Here is a 17,914-nt window from a genome sequence, read left to right on the forward strand (position 1 = left end):
GTGAACAAAGTTTAACGCTTGGATTCCCTATTGTATTGTCTAGCAGTGGCCGACCCAAAATTAAGAACTCTTTGAAACTGACTATTTTGCTCAAATTTTTATTTTTTTAATATCACTAATTCCTCTATACTTTATCAGTAATCAGTGAAATCTCTCCCTCCCAATGCAATGTATTGTCAGACTTTTTTGTGGTCGGACTAGATATATGATATGATATGATATATATTCTTGAATATGTTTTGATATGAACTCTATGTACACGAGTTAACCCATTGGGGTTTTCGGCCTATGTACAGGTTAAAAATTTAACTATATCAATAATATTGTTGATGATAAAATGACAATTAAATTGAGTAAATAATGTAAGGGGAAAAGAAAGGAAAAAACTAAATAAATGAAATAAAATAAAAATTAAAAAAAAAAAAAAAAATAAAAAATAAAAAATAAAAAATATAAACTATAACTAAGAAAATCGTAGGTTAAAATATGATAAACTGTGTGTAAACTAGGTAGCAGTTCCTTTATTTAGTAAGTGTATTTGCACCAAGAAAAGAAAATTGGGATCAATATTTTTATGATTTCAAAGTGCTGGAAACAGAGAAGACTTAATGAAGAAACAGGTATGTATAATTATTTACATGTAAACAAAAGAAAAAAAAAAAAAAAAAAAAAAAAAGAGATATGTTAGTCGTTTTGCTGAAGAAAACGTTCCTTTAAGTTTTTGGTAAAACTAGAAAGTGTCGGACTTCTGAAAACTATCAATTCTAGCCAAATAGCATGCATAATTTACAGATTTTAACAGACTTGACCAGTGGAGAAGAGAATGACCCACACAGCCAAGGTATGATGGCACCCCAGCTTTCTTGGGTCAAAAAAAAGTTCCGTACATGACCCGAGAAGCTGATTCATGTCCCTCCCTCATGTCCTGGCAGGAGTCCTGCTATAAACTTGCTCTTGTATCAGAAAAAAGCATTCCAATACTATACTAATCAAAAATAGCTTAATGACTCAACTGTCCTTTTTATACCAATAATATTCAACAATTTTAATACCTTCTACCTTCCAAGATTTTTATGAGGTTTGCTACACTTGTTTACATTTTTTTCTTGCGACCATGTGTTTGCAAAGTGTTGTTATGTACAGTTTTAGACGGATGCATTATGTTGCTTTTGTTGCAAGGGTGATAACACCATTTGGTCCTGCACATAGTAAGCACTAAAGTCACGTTCACAAATCATGCATGGTTCTTCCTGCAGAATAGTAAACCAGTAGAGAATGACTCCAATTCATGTAAGACGAATTTAAATTCAGAAACGTTGGGTTATCAGTCTCGAAACGTTGTGCGAACAGGAAACGTTGCTTGAAATGAAGGCGTATTCCGATCTAAGAAATGTTCCGTACTTAGACACCTACAGGCCATAACATGGTTTGGCTGAAAAGACTTGTCCTTTCTGGATCTTGTGGTGCAATTGCCAGTAGCTTTTTTAATCTGTCAACGTTGATCGCAAAGGAAGATGAATTCAAAAAGAATCTACAGCTTCGTCAAGTTCAAGTTATATTTAGACATGGTGCAAGAACTCCAGTTTACAGTCACAAAATTGAAAACACAAGCTTCACTGATGCAATTTGGGATAAGGAAAAACTGAGCAAGACATTAGACCATTCCAATATTCCATTCTCACTAAGGCTAAACAGCGGAAAAATATGTAAAGAGATTTCTTTGGACAATGTCTATCAAGATAGACCAAAATTAACTGTAAGTTTCTTTATATTATTGTCGCATTAATATTCATGCGGCATGGCCTATGGCATGGGCTATCAGCATGATGCATTTGGTGGTTGGGGTTTACTTTCTTGTGTCTTGTCCTTGTGGGGAGTGGGGAGTGGTAGGGTTTGTAGTTTCCCAACCAAAAATATTTCTTGCTGGTCCTCTAAGTAAGAAAGTCTTGGCACAGCTTCTTTCTATTCTATTATAATTTTTACAGATTAAAAACAGACTTGCGCAGTGGAGGAGGGGAGGACCCACCCAGCCATGGTACGATGACCCCAGCTTTCTTGGGCCACTTGACAATTTTGAACATGAACATGTTCTGTCCAGGTTTTCGGAGGTGAAAATCCAAAGTTTTGTGGCCCGAATTTGGGCCATTTTGAAAGGCCCCCTCTCTCAAGTTTCATTTATTTTCACAGTAAAAGTATTAAAAAGACCTGATGGTGTACATGTTTGAGCCATATTGTGGGTTGGCGGGGGTTCTCCAGAAATACTGACTGACATAACCCCTTGCTTTCAAGTAAGTAAGTAAGTAAGTAAGTAACTATTTATTTACCATTTGAACACTTAAAATACATGAGACGGTATCCACAAAATAAAAAAGGATGGAGACCGCCTTATAGCCTGGACTAATCATATGCAGCCACCTAAGTGCAAGTAACAATTGTAAAATACATAAATTATTTCAGTAGATTAATTTGAAAATTTTTATTTATTTACGGATTAAAGATAAGCTGTGGGTAGGGAGTGTGCTCTATTCCCTAAGACAGTGAGTAAAGGCAAGAGATTTGACAAAGCTAGAATCAGATGAGCTCAGAGTAATATTTGGATAAGATCGCTGAATACTATTCCATTGTATTATGCAGATTTTAGAAAAAGATTTGTTACCAAAAGTAATGGTATTGTAGGAAGGAACAAAAAGGAGATCTTGAAGATCTTGCTCCTCTGGTACCTTGATTATCGTCACCTTCAGCTTCAAGCTGAACAAATTCAAAAAAATTAAGAAGATCTTGGGGTAATCTATTGTTCAAGAATTTGTGAACAAATGAAATATAGAGATTTGACTAGGTCAAAGATTTTAAGAATTTTAAGATCAGAAAAGAGTGGAGAAGAAGGTCATTGAAAGGAATTAAAAGTCATGAGACGTAAGGCTTTCTTATGAAGAATAAATATAGGTTTGGATGTGGTGTTTTCAGTGAGGCCCCAGAGCTGACAACCATATTGGAGATGAGAGTGAAATAGAGCGAAGTAGATGTTAACTAGAGTTTTTGTTGGAACGTAGTGCCTGAGCTTAGATAAGATACCATTTGCTCGAGCAAGTTTGGCTGACAAAAAAGTGGTGTGAGCTTTCCAATTGAGATGTGAATCAATCAAAATACCAAGATATTTGATATGGGAGCTTTGAAAGATTTTCTTACCTCCGATTTTAAGAAAAGGGATGAAAGGAAGAGGTTTGCGACAATGTCTAAAGATTAAAAATTCTGTTTTCCCTGCATTAAGGGAAATTTTATTCGCTTTCAACCATGTTTGGAGGGATCTCAAGTCACGATTGACTCTGTTGCATAATGAAAGCAGATCAGGGTTAAAATGTAAGAGGTGGGTATCATCAGCAAAATGAAAAGTTTCACTTGAAAAGATGGCATTGTGAAGATCGTTTATATAAATTAAAAATAAAAGGGGTCCAAGAACAGAGCCTTGTGGAACTCCATGAGGAATTATTTTAATAGAAGACTCAGTGGAGGAGATGGAAACAAATTGAGATCTATTGGATAGATACAATCTAAACCATTCATTAGCTTTGCCTCTGATTCCATAATGATTTAATTTTGAAATCAGAATAGAGTGATCAACAGTGTCAAAAGCCTTTTGCAAATCAACAAACACACCGCATGCAAAGTCACCACTATCAAGAGATTTACGAATACGTTCAACAATGTTAAGCAAAATGTGGATTGTTGAGTGAGATCTACGAAAACCAAATTGACGTTCAAAAAATACGCGATGAGAATCTAGAAAAGTAATGATACGAGAGTACATAAGTTTTTCAAGAATTTTTTCGATGTTTTGGAAAGTAAAGAAATTGGGCGGTAATTAGAGATCTCAAGAGGGGAGCCTTTGTTTTTGAAAACAGGAATCACTTTGCAAAGTTTAAGCATTGTGGGGAAAGAACCACATTCAAAAGAAAGGTTAAAAAGAAAATATAGCGGTCCAGAAAGGTCAAATTTTAAAAGGCGAAGGATTTTTTGGGGGATGCTATTGGGACCAGATGATTTATTTAGGGGAAGGGATTTAATAATTAATAAAACTTCAGCTGGGTTGACACGGTCAAGAAAAATAGAATTTCTGATGCGGTTCTTAAGATAATGGGAAAAGTGATGGTTGGTTGGACCAATTTTGGAGCGAACAGTCTCTGCAATGGATGTAAAAAAGTCATTGAAGCCATTGGCAACAACTTTTGGATCTGAGGTAAGATGACCATTAACACGAATAGACGAGGGAGATGATTTAGAATTTGAGCCAATGATCTCTCTGATACCTTCCCAGACTTTCAAAATATTAGTAGCATGGACAGAGTTCATATAAGTTAAAGGCTGAATATCCGGGGCGCGACACTGACCTTGACCGACGGAGATGTGTCCCGCATGGAGTTTGAAAAGTCGACCCGTCAGATATGAATTTTTGGTCAAATCAAGACCGTCAGAACAAAAAATTGAAAAATTTTGCCATTTTCACCCTGACAAGTGGCAAAAATGACTATTGTGATGTCATCAACTTGACATTTCCAGAACATTTGTATAATTCTCATGGCTGGAACCCCCCTGGCCGTAGGGGGGGGGGCTAAAAGGTCGAGCAGCAATTGGTACCTGATTTTTTACTGTGGCTAGGGGGGAGTAACCATGTTAGGGGTCACCTAATTTTTCAGATGGACCTGGGGGCTAGATTCTATATTTGGTGATTGAATTATAAGCAGCCTACCAGACCATAGGTTGGTACTTTCTCATCTTATATTTTAATCTAAGCAATGCTCAAAAACTGACAATTTGGTATCTAATATATTATCTGCAGTGCCGTAGCAACTGGGGGGGGGGCTATACCCCCAATAATTTTTTAAAAAATGGTTATTTTGCAAAATGCAAAGTTTTTCTTTTTTAATTTGTCATAATTGTCTTATAAGTGCATGTTTTGAGTGCATTTTCAAGCAATCTAGAGCTCAAATTTTCAAAATTCCCCCCCTCGGGCCAAACCATGGTTGGCCCTCGCAGTGCCACCAAACGTCAGCCCCCCTAATATGAAAATGCTTCTTACGGCACTGATCTGTAAAAATTCTTTATATAATCCTGTTGCATTTACTTAGATAAAAAATCTGTCTGGCTAGGGATCTGCACCCTGACTTACAAACCTTGATAATGTAGCATGAACCTTCAGTAGTTAGCTTATCTCTTATTTCTTAGGGCATTTATTCTATTTAGCAATAAGCTAAACTAACTGTTGTATTTGTTTGATTGTTTGAAAAGGATTTTCGAAAAAATTTGACGTGTCATTGGCTTAGGGGTCCCCTGAAATATTTGGCGACCAGGGGTTACCTAAATCTTAGGGGTCACCTGAATTCTTAGGGGGCACCTATAACCTGCTGCCAAGCCATGATTCTCACTTTCAACACTTATCTTAAAATCATTTATCAAACATTTGCAGTAAATCCTTACATAAAATCAACAAGCTTTACTACATCAATTATATTTTCCATCCTTTCAATCTTCTTCTCCCTTGTCATAGATAGTGGCAGTCTATTTCAAGTGTTTTTTCTTTATCTTCGAATGTATTATCTGCAACGTTAGTGGCAGAACGGGTCAAAGATGTGGCAACTTTGTCCAGTGGGTAGTACTTCTCTAGCTAGTTTTTGGTATCTTCGGCAGGTCCGTAGGTTTTATGTTTCAGTTTGTTTTTATACTTTTGCGCGTGTTTTAATAATTCAAAGAAACACATTTATTTTTACAACCTCATCTGTGGTGATGCCTGATCAACATTGCTAGGCCTACCTACATTACCCTGTTTATATCATTTGGGAGGATATTTTCGAAAATGGCCGAAATCCTATGTAGGTTGAAAACTGAAGAACAGAGTTTGTGTTTTCTTTGAATATATTTAATTGATTCATATTGAGTCACTTTTATTTGTGCTTAATTTTACTTTTTCTCACATTGAGTTGCTTCTTTCCTTTTGGTCGATTTAGATCATGATGTGCATTTTTGCTTTAGAGATACTTCCGAAGAATACACCATTGTCCCATTTCTGTTTTTCTGCTCCATCAGAATTATGTACAAATAGTTTAGATCTTTTGTCATCATTTGATATCACATACCTGGTTTCCATTTTATGAATATTCATCCTGAGCATGTTGTGTTGTTGTGTCCTCTTGCTGGTATTGTTTTGTCTCTTTTTGTTTATTACATTTTTTGAATAGTTGAAGGTTCAATACTTCTTTGACTATATATGTACATTTTGTAATTGCCTATGTCAAAAGCTGTACATATGAATTTACTTCAAAACCAAATTTTTGGACCTACCCGGTGGAGGTCCTATAAATTAATCTGTGTTTGTCGGTCCGTTCGTTCGTCCGTTCGTCTGTTACCAACTTTTCTCAGGATTGAATCATAGGAATCTTTTGATTTTTGGTACAAAGGTGCAAAATGGTGGTGGCAAAAATGTGACGGAGCCCGATTTTCGAAAAAAAAATTTGGGGGGCAAATTTGGGCCAAAAAACGACTAAAAAACGGGTTTTTTGGACTTTGTGAAAAATTGGATCATTAATTTTTCTGATTTTTTGCATGAAAGTAGGGTACCATCATAGGTAAAAGATGGCTCAAACAGATTTTTGCCAAAAATTTTTGTTGGCGCAAAAAACGCATGTTTATCTATAAGAATCACTATTAATAAGCATACATCAATGTCCTTAGTCAAATTACTCAATTTTGTTATGAGATAGATCTGGATAGATTTTTTTTTTGCTCACGAGGGCTTACCTTTGAAGAATATGTGTGTTTAGACATGAAATTTTGGTTGCTGGGTGTGTTTCTATAGAAAAACTGGCCAAATTCAATATTTCTTTATAAGCACATTATCAATTACTTAGGTATTAGCTTTTCTCGAGATTGGCTCTTTCATTCTTTATGATTTTTTTGCACAAAGATGCATAACTATAAACCCTCGTATGTGACAGAGCTTGTTTTTTTAAAAGAAAACTTGAGGTAAATTTCAGCTAAAAAACGGCTAAAAAAAGGGTTTTTTGGACTTTGTGAAATATTGGATCATTGTTTTTTTCTGACTTTTTGCATGAAAGTAGGTAAAAGATGGCTCAAGCAGATCTTTGTAAAAAAAAGAATTTTTCAGCTCAAAAAACGCATCTTTATATATAAGAATCACTATTAATAAGCATACATCAATGTTCTTAGCCAAATTACTCAATTTTTGATGAGATAGATGTTTTTTTGCTCACGAAGTCTTGAATATGAAAGAATATTTCAAGAGCATGAAATTTTGGTTTCTAAAACGTTTTTTTTTATAAGAAACAAATGACTAATTTTAATAGATTGTCACTATTTGTGTTCTGAATGATTGTTTAATGGTCACACTCACGTATATATCAATTATTTATGTGTTAAATGCATAACCAGGTAGGTCCATAAAAGTATCACTTGTTTATTGAAAATTCATGGAATCAAAAATTCGAGGAAGGGGATTGAGGGTCACAGACCTACATGTATTCTTTCTAAGTCACAGCTTCCACATTGTTTCATTGGGGGAGGGGTTAAGTGGCTTCCAGGCTATATTCTCAACATTTTTTATCTTTTAGATCCTGAGATCCTAAGGTCTTAAGTCATAAGTTTGCCAAATTTTTCGGGGGTCTTTATAGGGGGTACCAGGATTTGGCTAAAAACCAGGGGGTGAGGATGAAGGATGGATCAAATAAGAAAGGGGGGTTTGGAAATTTCGCTCAATTTAATCATAAACAAATGGTAATAGTCTTGAATTAAAAATATGTATATACTTGGTTAAAATGACCATTATTGTTTCCTATCAAGGGAACCTTTTTGGTAAGATATCCATCAGCAAATGGTTATAGCATCGTCCTCCAACATAGTGTCCTTCAGGGTGTCTCCCCCCCCATGCCTAGAATGAAATTTTCCATTCCCCCCCTCATTTTTCCCCACCCTGCCTCCAAAAATTTCTGTTCCCCCCTCAAGTATAAAAAGCTGTAATTTGATGAATTTAACGCTTATTGTTTTCCCTAAGGTAGTTCTAATTTAAGAATAAATGGAAAGGATGGTTATTTTTAAACCGTAATATTGCTGGTTGAAATAAATGAAAGAAAAACTAAGCATATGATATACACCCAATTGAGTGATAGTAAAACCAGATGTTTTTCAATTTTGAATTGATTTTGGTGAGTTCCTCCCCCCCCCATGCTTAGAATGAAAATTTCCCATTCCCCCCTCGTTTCCCCCCACCCTGGCTTCAAAAAAAAATCTTTCCCCCCTATATGTCCTTTTCACCTCAAAACCCATTCCCCCTGAATCCAAGGGGGAGGACACTATGTCAAAAGTGCTAAAGTTACATACCTTTTAATTTAATTCACATTTTTAGGGTGGAATGACAGTGGGTCAATTAACAACAGTTGGTCAACAACAAGCTTATGATTTGGGTCAACTTTTCAACAAAGATTATATCCAGAAATTCCAACTTCTGTCAGATCATTATCTCCACAGCGAAGTGAGGTAAAGCATTTTGTTTTCTTCGTCTATGCTAACTATTGGCTTTATTTTTGACTAATGCTGTAAGTAGGGCTAAAATAATTACTCAGAATATGGAATTTGAAATGTTGTATTAGACAGTACCAAAAGGCACTAAAGAGTTAATATTTGTGACTTATAGGTTACAATAGTTGATGCAGTGAAAATTATTGTATCAATACTGATAGTTTCATGTATTATTCAAACAATCCTCAGTTGAAAATAAAATGTGTAAAAAACTGGAGTTCCGTTGCTCGGTGGATGGTTTGGCTAGTTCTTGATGTATTGAGTCTTGTTGTCTATTTTGGAGTTCCGTCATTCAAATTGAACGTAACGTCGAGAAATATTTAACAACTTTCTTGTTGCATCCAATCACAATTTCTAGTCATATTCGACTGCAGATCCTTTTTGATTCGTTCGGATTTGCCATTAACATTTTTGAAAACGGAAAGATCATCGTCGTGGTCTCATACTTATAGGTTATACATTCTTTCGATGGTATTTGCTTCAACTTCAAATGCCCTCCTATATTATTTTCAGGGTACAGAGCACTAATGTGAGGAGAACAATATTGACAGCAAGAAGTGTTGTTGCTGGAATGTATGGAAAGTCTAATATCAAAGGTATGTAAATATTTTTGTGTCATACTTTAAGGTGTGGCTCATTTAAATTGGAAGCTAGTCTTCCAGGCCAATTTTTGCACCAACCTCCGAGTACCCCGGTGGATGTCCTATAAATTAACCTGTGTTCGTCCGTCGTCCGTTCGTTTGTTCGTCTGTTACCAGCTTTTCTTGAGATTGGCTCATTAGTTTTTTCTGATTTTTGGCACGAAGATGCAAAATGGCAATGGCCAAAATGTGACGGAGCCCGATTTTCGAGAAAAATATTTTCCGGCCGAAAATGCCGGAAACATGCCGGAAATTGCTGTTTTTCTAGATTTTCATTGGATTTTTTCCTTATAATTGGTTGTTTTTTCATTCAAAAACATTATTAATAGAAATGCCGGCACCATCAAGCATGTTTCAATTTTGAATAAAATTGATTCTTGAAGCCAGAACTATTTAAAAATCACCGGAACAACCTATTTTCTCCGGAAAGACAGTATTTCTTGAATTTCTCGAGCTGTACTTTATATTTTTTTATAAAATTTTGCACACTGATGCAAAATGACAATACCTAAAAATGTGACGGAGCCCAATTTTCCAAAAAAGATTTTTCTGGCCGAAAATGCCGGAAATATGCCAGAAAAACTAAAACCGGTTTTTTGACACTCAAATTTTCATCCTTAGTTTTTTCTGATTTTTGCAGAAAGATGCGTATTCGCAATGCTCAAAACATGGCGAGTTCGATTTTTGAGAAAAAATTTTTCCGGTTGAAAATGCCGGAAATCGCCTTTTTTGCAGATTTTCATTTGATTTTTTCTTGATTATTTCTGTTTTTCACACAAAAACATTATTGATAACAATGCTCACTATCAAGCATGATTCAATTGTCAATAAAACTGATTTTTGCGACCAGAACTTTCTATTTATTTTCTCCCTACAACCCTTCCCTCTCCCCCCATCAACAATCAATGATGAATTTATTTCATTATGCATTTTTGCTAAACGTTATATTTTCTGACTGATTTTTTTCATTTTTGGACCTACCTCCGGGTGCCCCGGTGGAGGTCCTATGAATTAACCCATGTCCGTTCGTTCGTTCGTTCGTTCGTTCGTCCGGTCTGTACCGCTTTTTTCAGGATTGGCTCATAGTTTTTTTGATTTTGACCAATGAGCAAAATGGTAAGCCCAAATGTGACGGAGCCGATTTTCGAAAAAAAATCATTTCCGGCCGAAAAGCGGAAACATGCCGGAAAAACCGGTTTTTTGGGACTTTCTCAAGATTCATCATAGTTTTTTCTGATTTTTGCAAAAGATGCGTATTAGCAATGGCCCAAACTTGGCCGAGTCCGATTTTTGAGAAAATCTTTTCCGGGCGCAAATGCGGAAAATATCCGGAAATCGCCATTTTTGCAGATTTTCATCGGACTTTTTCCTATATTTCGTTGTTTTTTCACACAAAAACATTATTAATAGCAATGCCCCATGACATGGTTCAATCGTCATAGAACTGGAGTTTGAAGCCGGAACTTTAAAATCGCCGGAGCAGCCCATTTCGCCGGAAAAACGGTATTTCTTGATTTCCCGAGCTGTACTTTATTTTTATGAAATTTTGCACATGATGCAAAATGATAATACCTAAAATGTGAGGAAGAGAAAATGTCACGGTGGGGTAACGATTTGAGTCTTCTAGAAACTTCTTATTTTTTTTTGGCTGAAAAACGAATCTTATCTATAAGAATCACTAATTATAAGCATAGATCAATGTTCTTAGCCAAATTATTTTATTATTATTTTTTTTCTAAAACAAAGAAAATGTCACCTTAGAGCGCGATGATTTGAGTTTTCTGTAAACACTTATTATTTTTTTGACTGAAAAACGAATTTTTATCTATAAGAATCACTATTTATAAGCATAGATCAATGTTCTTATCCAAATTATTATTTTATTATTATTTTTTCTAAACAATGAAAATGTCACCTTAGAGCGCGATGATTTGAGTTTTCTGTAAACACTTATTATTTTTGTGGCTGAAAAACGAATCTTTATCTATAAGAATCATTATTTATGAGCATAGATCAATGTTATTAGCCAAATTATTTTTTTATTATTACTTTTTCTAACAGAACAAAATGTCACGATAGAGCGCGACGGTTTGAGTTTTCTGGAAACCTTTTTTATTAAGCTGTGCATTTTTCTGATAGTGGTTTTTATAAAGAAAAGCGCTTAATACAGCTTAATAGCTTTTTTATTTCTTTTCAAAAATCTTTTTCAATAGTGTTGATAGTTTCTCTCAATAGATATGCTTTCATTTTCTTTATTTTTTTGTATTTTGACCAGTTATGTCTTATGTGTTTCATTGTTTCAATGTTCACTGATTAGTTTGATAACCAGGTAGGTCCATAAAAGTATCGCTTGTTATATTTGATTTAATAGTAAGATAAGAGATCTTTTGAAATTAGCTGAACAACCCCCAGAGTCTCAGTCAGATCATATAGGTCCCCCCCCCAACAATCTAGGTCCCCCCAAATATTTTGGTAATTTTAGCCCCCAGGCTCTTTAAAGGCCAAAATGTTTCTTTGCCCCCCCCCTCCAAAAAAAATAAGGGGGGCTGATGCTATGGTTACCGAAGTTGTTTTTTGGACCTACCCCGGTGGAGGTCCTATAAATTAACCTTTGTCCGTCTGTCCGTCCGTTAGTTACCAGCTTTTCTCATGATTGGCTCATTAGTTTTTTCTGATTTTTTGCACAATGATGCAAAATGGCAATGCCCAAAATGTGACGGAGCCCGATTTTCGAAAAAAAAATTTTTCGAAAAAAAAATTTTTGGGGCAAATTTGGGCCAAAAAACGGCTAAAAAACGGGTTTTTTGGACTTTGTGAAAAATTGGATCATTAATTTTTTCTGATTTTTTGCATAAAAGAAGGGTACCATCATAGGTATAAGATGGCTCAAGCAGATTTTTGCAAAAAAATTTTGTTGGCTCAAAAAACGCATGTTTATCTATAAGAACCACTATTAATAAGCATACATCAATGTTCTTAGTCAAAATACTCAATTTTTTTATGAGATAGATGTTTTTTCTGCTCATGAGGGCTTACTTTTGAAGAATATGTGTGTTTAGACAGGAAATTTGGGTTGCTTGGCGTGTTTTCATAGAAAAACTGGCCAAATTCGATATTTTTTATAAGCACATTATCAATTACTTAGGCATTGGCTTTTCTTGAGATTGGCTCTTTCATTCTTTATGATTTTTTACACAAAGATGCATAACTATAAACCCTTAAATGTGACAGAACCCGATTTTCGAAAAAAAATGTTTTTGGGCAAATTTGGGCCAAAAAACGGCTAAAAACGGTTTTTTTGGACTTTGTGAAAACTTGGGTCATTAATTTTTTCTAATTTTTTGCATAAAAGTAGGGTACCATCATAGGTAAAAGATGGCTTAAGCAGATTTTTGCCAAAAAAATTTGTTGGCTCAAAAAACGCATGTTTATCTATAAGAATCACTATTAATAAGCATACATCAATGTTCTCAGTCAAATTACTCAATTTTTTTATGAGATATATGTTTTTTTTTCTCACGAGTGTTTAGACAGGAAATTTTGGTTGTTTGGCGTGTTTTTATAGAAAAACTGGCCAAATTCGATATTTTTTATAAGCACATTATCAATTGCTTAGGTATTAGATTGATTGGCTCTTTCATTTTTTACGATTTTTTGCACAAAGATGCATAACTATAAATCCTCGAATGTGACGGAGCCCGATTTTTGGAGAAAAAACATTTGGGTATATTTCAGCTAAAAAAACGGCCATAAAAGGGTTTTTTGGACTTAGTGAAATATTGGATGATTGTTTTTTTCTGATTTTTTGTATGAAAGTAGATAAAAGATGGCTCAAGCAGACTTTTGTAAAAAATGAATTTTTCAGCTCAAAAAAAGCATCTTGATCAATAAGAATCACTATTAATAAACATGCATCAATGTTCTTAGCCAAATTACTCAATTTTTTGGAGATGTTTTTTTGCTCACGAAGTCTTGAATATGAAAGAACAAGAGCATGAAATTTTGGTTTCTAAACGTTTTTTTTATAAGAAACAAACGACTAATTTTAATAGATCGTCACTATTTGTGTTCTGAATGATTGTTTAATGGTCACGTCACGTAGATATCAATTATAAACGTGTTAAATGCATAATCCAGGTAGGTCCATCAAAGTATCACTTGTTTCTTTTAAGAACTTCGATAATGTCTGTTTTGTTCTATCCCTTTTAGAATTCCCTTTTAGTTGTTCCATTTACATTTCAAAATTGCCCATATGTAAACAGATTCCATAAATTGTCAAAATAAAAAATATTTCTGAGCAACCAATCCACCTCCAAAATTTAGAGTTGGGTGACAGGAAACAAACATTGTATTTAAAGTCTAGCCAAAAATAAATTGTGTTGCTGGTAAACTATGATATATTCATTTTATTTTATTTTCAGAACAAAACCATGAGCTTGTTTTCAAAGCAGCAGATGATCCCAGTCTTATGTTGACAAAGTATGGAGAACATTTGTACGATCATTTAGTCATTTTTGCTCCATCTGTTGAAGGTATGAATTTACTAAATTATATCAATATTAATGAAAATAATTAGTGGGTAACTATTACCTTAAGCAGGCTGAATCATTTGAGGCATGCGATGGCGCTTGCTCACACCTCCACACACGCCTAAAATTTCTGAGGAGACTACTATTAAAAGTGGTGAATAGCATGCCATATCACACGCTAATTTAGCAAAACTAAGATTTTAGGAGCGTGATTGACCACACTCCTGGAGTTTTCAAATTACAAAGCTTGCATAAGTTGTTAGAGAGATAGGAATATAGGAGGTTGGAATCGCTGATAGACTGCCTCTCTGATTGTGACAATAATTTTTTTCAAATATCTAAAGTCACTTTGACAACCAATTATTTGATTAGTACCACTCTCTTGTTTAGAATTTGGTGGATCAATCAGCGTTAAGTCAATCACAGCATTCATTGATAATGGCGGCAACGTTCTTGTCACTGGTAGCTCATCTGTTGGTGAGTAACATAACAAAAATTTAGAGGTTTTTTTTTTTGCTTTCAAAGATCACAATATGCTTTCGACTTGAGTTATTCAGTAATGTAAGTTTTTTGATGATTTAATTTTCCATCTATGATTTCAATTATCTCACCTGATTTGCTGGCTAGATTACAATCCTTTAATATCTTATTATTTTTTTGCCAGGTGGTCCAATCAGGGAGCTTGGAAGTGATTGTGGAATTGAGTTTGATGAAGAGAAAACCTCCGTTATTGATCACCATAATTTTGATTCTTCTGATGAAGGAAGTGTGAGTTTTTTTATTTTATCATGTGTTGGACAATCTTCTGCTTGCCGTTACGTCATCCTTGGTCAAAGGTTTTTAGAGATGGGTCAGGCTAATGGTAAACCAAGATAAAGTCCAAGCATCAGAAGTGTGAATACAATAGAGAAATCAAATTTTAAGTAATATGATAATTAGCAATCATATTATATCATTTTATGATTGCTACATGGAATTGATATTTCATGAACCATGTATCAACAAGGACATGCTTCAACCATCGCCTCAAAAGGTTCTCATATAATTGGATAGTGGGTGGCATTTTGAGACCTGGATTAAAGAGTGCGTGATTTTTTGCATCAGCAGTGGTTACTTTGGTTTATTCTTATTAATGTTTATTCTCTCCTTTGTTTTCACATACAGCACACCACCATCTTGACAGACGGTAAGAACATCATCAAATCTGATGTCATCATCCCATCAAAGATCGAAGCACCAATCATGTTCAAAGGAGTTGGAATGACCGCAGACAATGATAATCCTCTAGTGTTGGAAATCCTCACTGCTTCATCCACTGCATATTCATATTATCCTGATGAAAAAATCTCCGAAGTAACTATTTTGATTTACTTATTTTTGCAAATTTTGTCTCGCTTTTTTCTGCAAGCATCGATAGCGTCTTACAAGGCTCAGATTTGTTATTCTAATAATGTAGCTGAAAGAATTTCTTTTTCAAAAGTATATGGAATTGAAATCTAAGAAGAATTCATTCTTCCTTACTTTTGGTATTAAATTGTTAAATTTTTCTCCTTCCAGTACCCATTAGCCGTCGGCCGCAACACCCTTCTCATTGGTGGCCAACAATCACGAAACAATGCTCGCGTTGTGTTCTGTGGTTCCCTTGATCTCTTCAGTGATCGATTCATGATGTCCACTGTTCAAAATGCTGCCCAAAGTACATCTGAAAGGTAAGAAAGAATGGTACAAATAAGATAAATCTTTGATTTGCCCTTAACGAAGAAATTTTTAATTGATCCAAACAGGTCTTTAGACCACGCAGATTGTTTAACAGAAAACCTAACAATTTTTGAATGGTATGCTTGATTAAAATTGAGACTATTCTCTGTCCGTCAAAATACAAATGCACTGTTAAGAGCTGTCTTTGTAATCTTTTTCCCTCGTTTGTCTTATTCAGTTTCACAAGAAGTGGAAACATGGAATTAGCTTTCGATATCGCTCAATGGACATTCAAACAAAACGGTGTTCTCAGAGTCATCAATGTCCAACATCACCTTGAAGGGGAGACAACACCACCAAATGCTTACACCATCGAAGAAGATGTTGTTTACTCCATCAAGATTGAGGAACTCAATAAGGGTGTATGGAGACCATTCCAAAACAAGGATGTCCAATTAGAATTTTTCCGTATCGATCCTTTCGTAAGAACATACTTGACACCGACAGCATCTGGTGAATTCAAAGTCCACTTCAAACTTCCCGATGTTTACGGTGTCTTCAAATTCAAAGTGGATTATGATCGTATCGGATACACTCACCTTTTCAGCTCAACTCAAGTAAGATTTTGTTTACTTTGAATTTAAATTCGTTTCTTTTGGTATAAAGAAGCTTATCTTTGACTAACTGACATCTAAATTTTTAAACTTCAAATACTGACCCTTTTCCGTTGATTATTTCTTGAGTTGATGATTCCTTTACAATTTTAAGATTATTGAAAAGGAAATCAGATAAGTAGAAAATGTCATATTTCCTTAATCATTTCCCTAACTATCCTTTAAATCTTCTTATTCATTCATCTCTTTTTCTTTGTTAGGTTTCAGTACGACCCAAACAACACACGCAATACGAGCGATTCATTTCGTCCGCTTACCCTTACTACGCGTCCGCTTTCAGTATGATGATCGGTATCTGTATTTTCAGTGTTGTTTTCTTGCACCACAAGGAGGATAAGAAAATCAAAGATGAGTAGAAATCATAAAAATGAATAGGTGAAGCTTTTCAATGCACCAGTGATGTACATTTAATAGGACAATTTTAATTACGCAAAAACGACTGCGTTTTTCAATTTTTTTCGACAATTTTTTATAGGCAGTTAATTGTGTAACACAAGATTCTTTTGGAAATTTTTGTTTTTTGATAGACATGGGTAACGATGAAAGATCTTTTTTGGGAAATCGAAATATCTCTACAGTTGATAGAAGCTTTTTACAAAATCTTTCGATTTGAGTTGAACGGGCAGGGCGTCCATAGGCGGGTGTGTTGTCTTAAAGATGACCCTTCTGGAAGTTTTTGGCCTTTCCTGTCTATAGCAATCTGGGTTTAGTTAGTATTTTGTAACTTATTTTGAAATTGTGCTAACTTCAATATGAAAAGAAATGATTTTTCAAAGAAACGTTCGTGTTTTTCCATTGTCTCGAATTAAACTCCATTACCTTCATTACCTTAATACCGGCTCATCAAAAAACCAAATATCTTCCTTTCGTAATTTTAGGGGACCTAATTGGGGTTATGAAATTCTTTGCATCGACATTTTTCTTCTAATTTCTAATTATTCCATCTCTTTCCACTCTTTTCGCTTATATGTAAAAGTCAGTTTTTCCATTTGAAAGACATTTTTAGATCCTGAAGTAAGCAACCGTAAAGCTGAACTTTTCCACTATCTTTTCCACTGTCCCCACTATAAGATCAGGAAAATATGACTTGTTAATAAAATAGAAATAAGTGAAAATAGTTTTAGCTGTTTGTTTTTCTTTATACCTCCATGCAACCACTTAGGGTTTCGTGTTCCTTATAGAGGATGCTTAGATGCTATATGCGGTTTTGAAGAGGTTTACGATTCAGACTACAATAGTCCAATTCCTGGACAAAATATTTGAGACATGAAAGGGGATTTCCCTGCGAAACACCACAAATGATTTTTAAGCGCATTGAACTACAGTTGGAAAGTAGAGTTGTAATTCTTTAGTTTTTACATGAGACGTAAGACCACTTACCTTAGGATCTTAGGGTTTAAAAGATCAAACTTGCTCCAATAAGGTTTGGGATATAGCCTAGAAGCCACCCGAACTTTAAATTCTGAAAAAGGTTAGAATATACTAAAATCTTAATCGATTTCGAACATGATTGTCTGAGAATCTATCGATGAAATCTGAAGAAAATCCCGAAAAAACCCTTTTTGGAACATTTCCGGTTCTTCAGACCAGAATTTTTTCTTCGAGGGTGAAGTCATAATTTCACATCTTTGTGCAAAAAATCAGAAATCGAAGGAGCAGCCAAACTCCAGAGAAGCTAATAGCGGACTACAGATACAATCATGACCAGAATATGTTGGCATCTTTGGTTATTTTAGCGTTTTACAGAATTGTTTACAGTAGGTGACCCCCAAAACGTCTATCCAAATTG

The 17,914-nt window shown here is 34.9% G+C and overlaps 2 protein-coding genes across 2 annotated transcripts; both read left to right on the forward strand.

Moving 5' to 3' along the window:
* The first annotated feature begins 1,259 nt into the window (after positions 1 to 1,259).
* Positions 1,260 to 9,204, forward strand: LOC136809687 (lysophosphatidic acid phosphatase type 6-like). The gene is made up of 3 exons (XM_067066229.1): positions 1,260 to 1,756; positions 8,411 to 8,541; positions 9,097 to 9,204. Exons 1-3 carry the CDS (start codon positions 1,424 to 1,426, stop codon positions 9,185 to 9,187), a joined length of 555 nt encoding a protein of 184 aa, XP_066922330.1. The 5' UTR covers positions 1,260 to 1,423; the 3' UTR covers positions 9,188 to 9,204.
* A 4,411-nt stretch (positions 9,205 to 13,615) lies between these two features.
* LOC136809602 (dolichyl-diphosphooligosaccharide--protein glycosyltransferase 48 kDa subunit-like) lies at positions 13,616 to 16,904 on the forward strand. Its single transcript, XM_067066143.1, has 7 exons — positions 13,616 to 13,756; positions 14,144 to 14,230; positions 14,418 to 14,521; positions 14,918 to 15,106; positions 15,311 to 15,462; positions 15,690 to 16,068; positions 16,326 to 16,904. The coding sequence occupies exons 1-7, from the start codon at positions 13,693 to 13,695 to the stop codon at positions 16,479 to 16,481; spliced, it is 1,131 nt and encodes a 376-aa protein (XP_066922244.1). The 5' UTR covers positions 13,616 to 13,692; the 3' UTR covers positions 16,482 to 16,904.
* The last annotated feature ends 1,010 nt before the right edge of the window (positions 16,905 to 17,914 follow it).

This window comes from Clytia hemisphaerica, unplaced genomic scaffold, assembly GCF_902728285.1.
Source record: "Clytia hemisphaerica strain Z4C2 unplaced genomic scaffold, Clytia hemisphaerica genome assembly, whole genome shotgun sequence".
NCBI lineage: Eukaryota > Metazoa > Cnidaria > Hydrozoa > Leptothecata > Clytiidae > Clytia > Clytia hemisphaerica.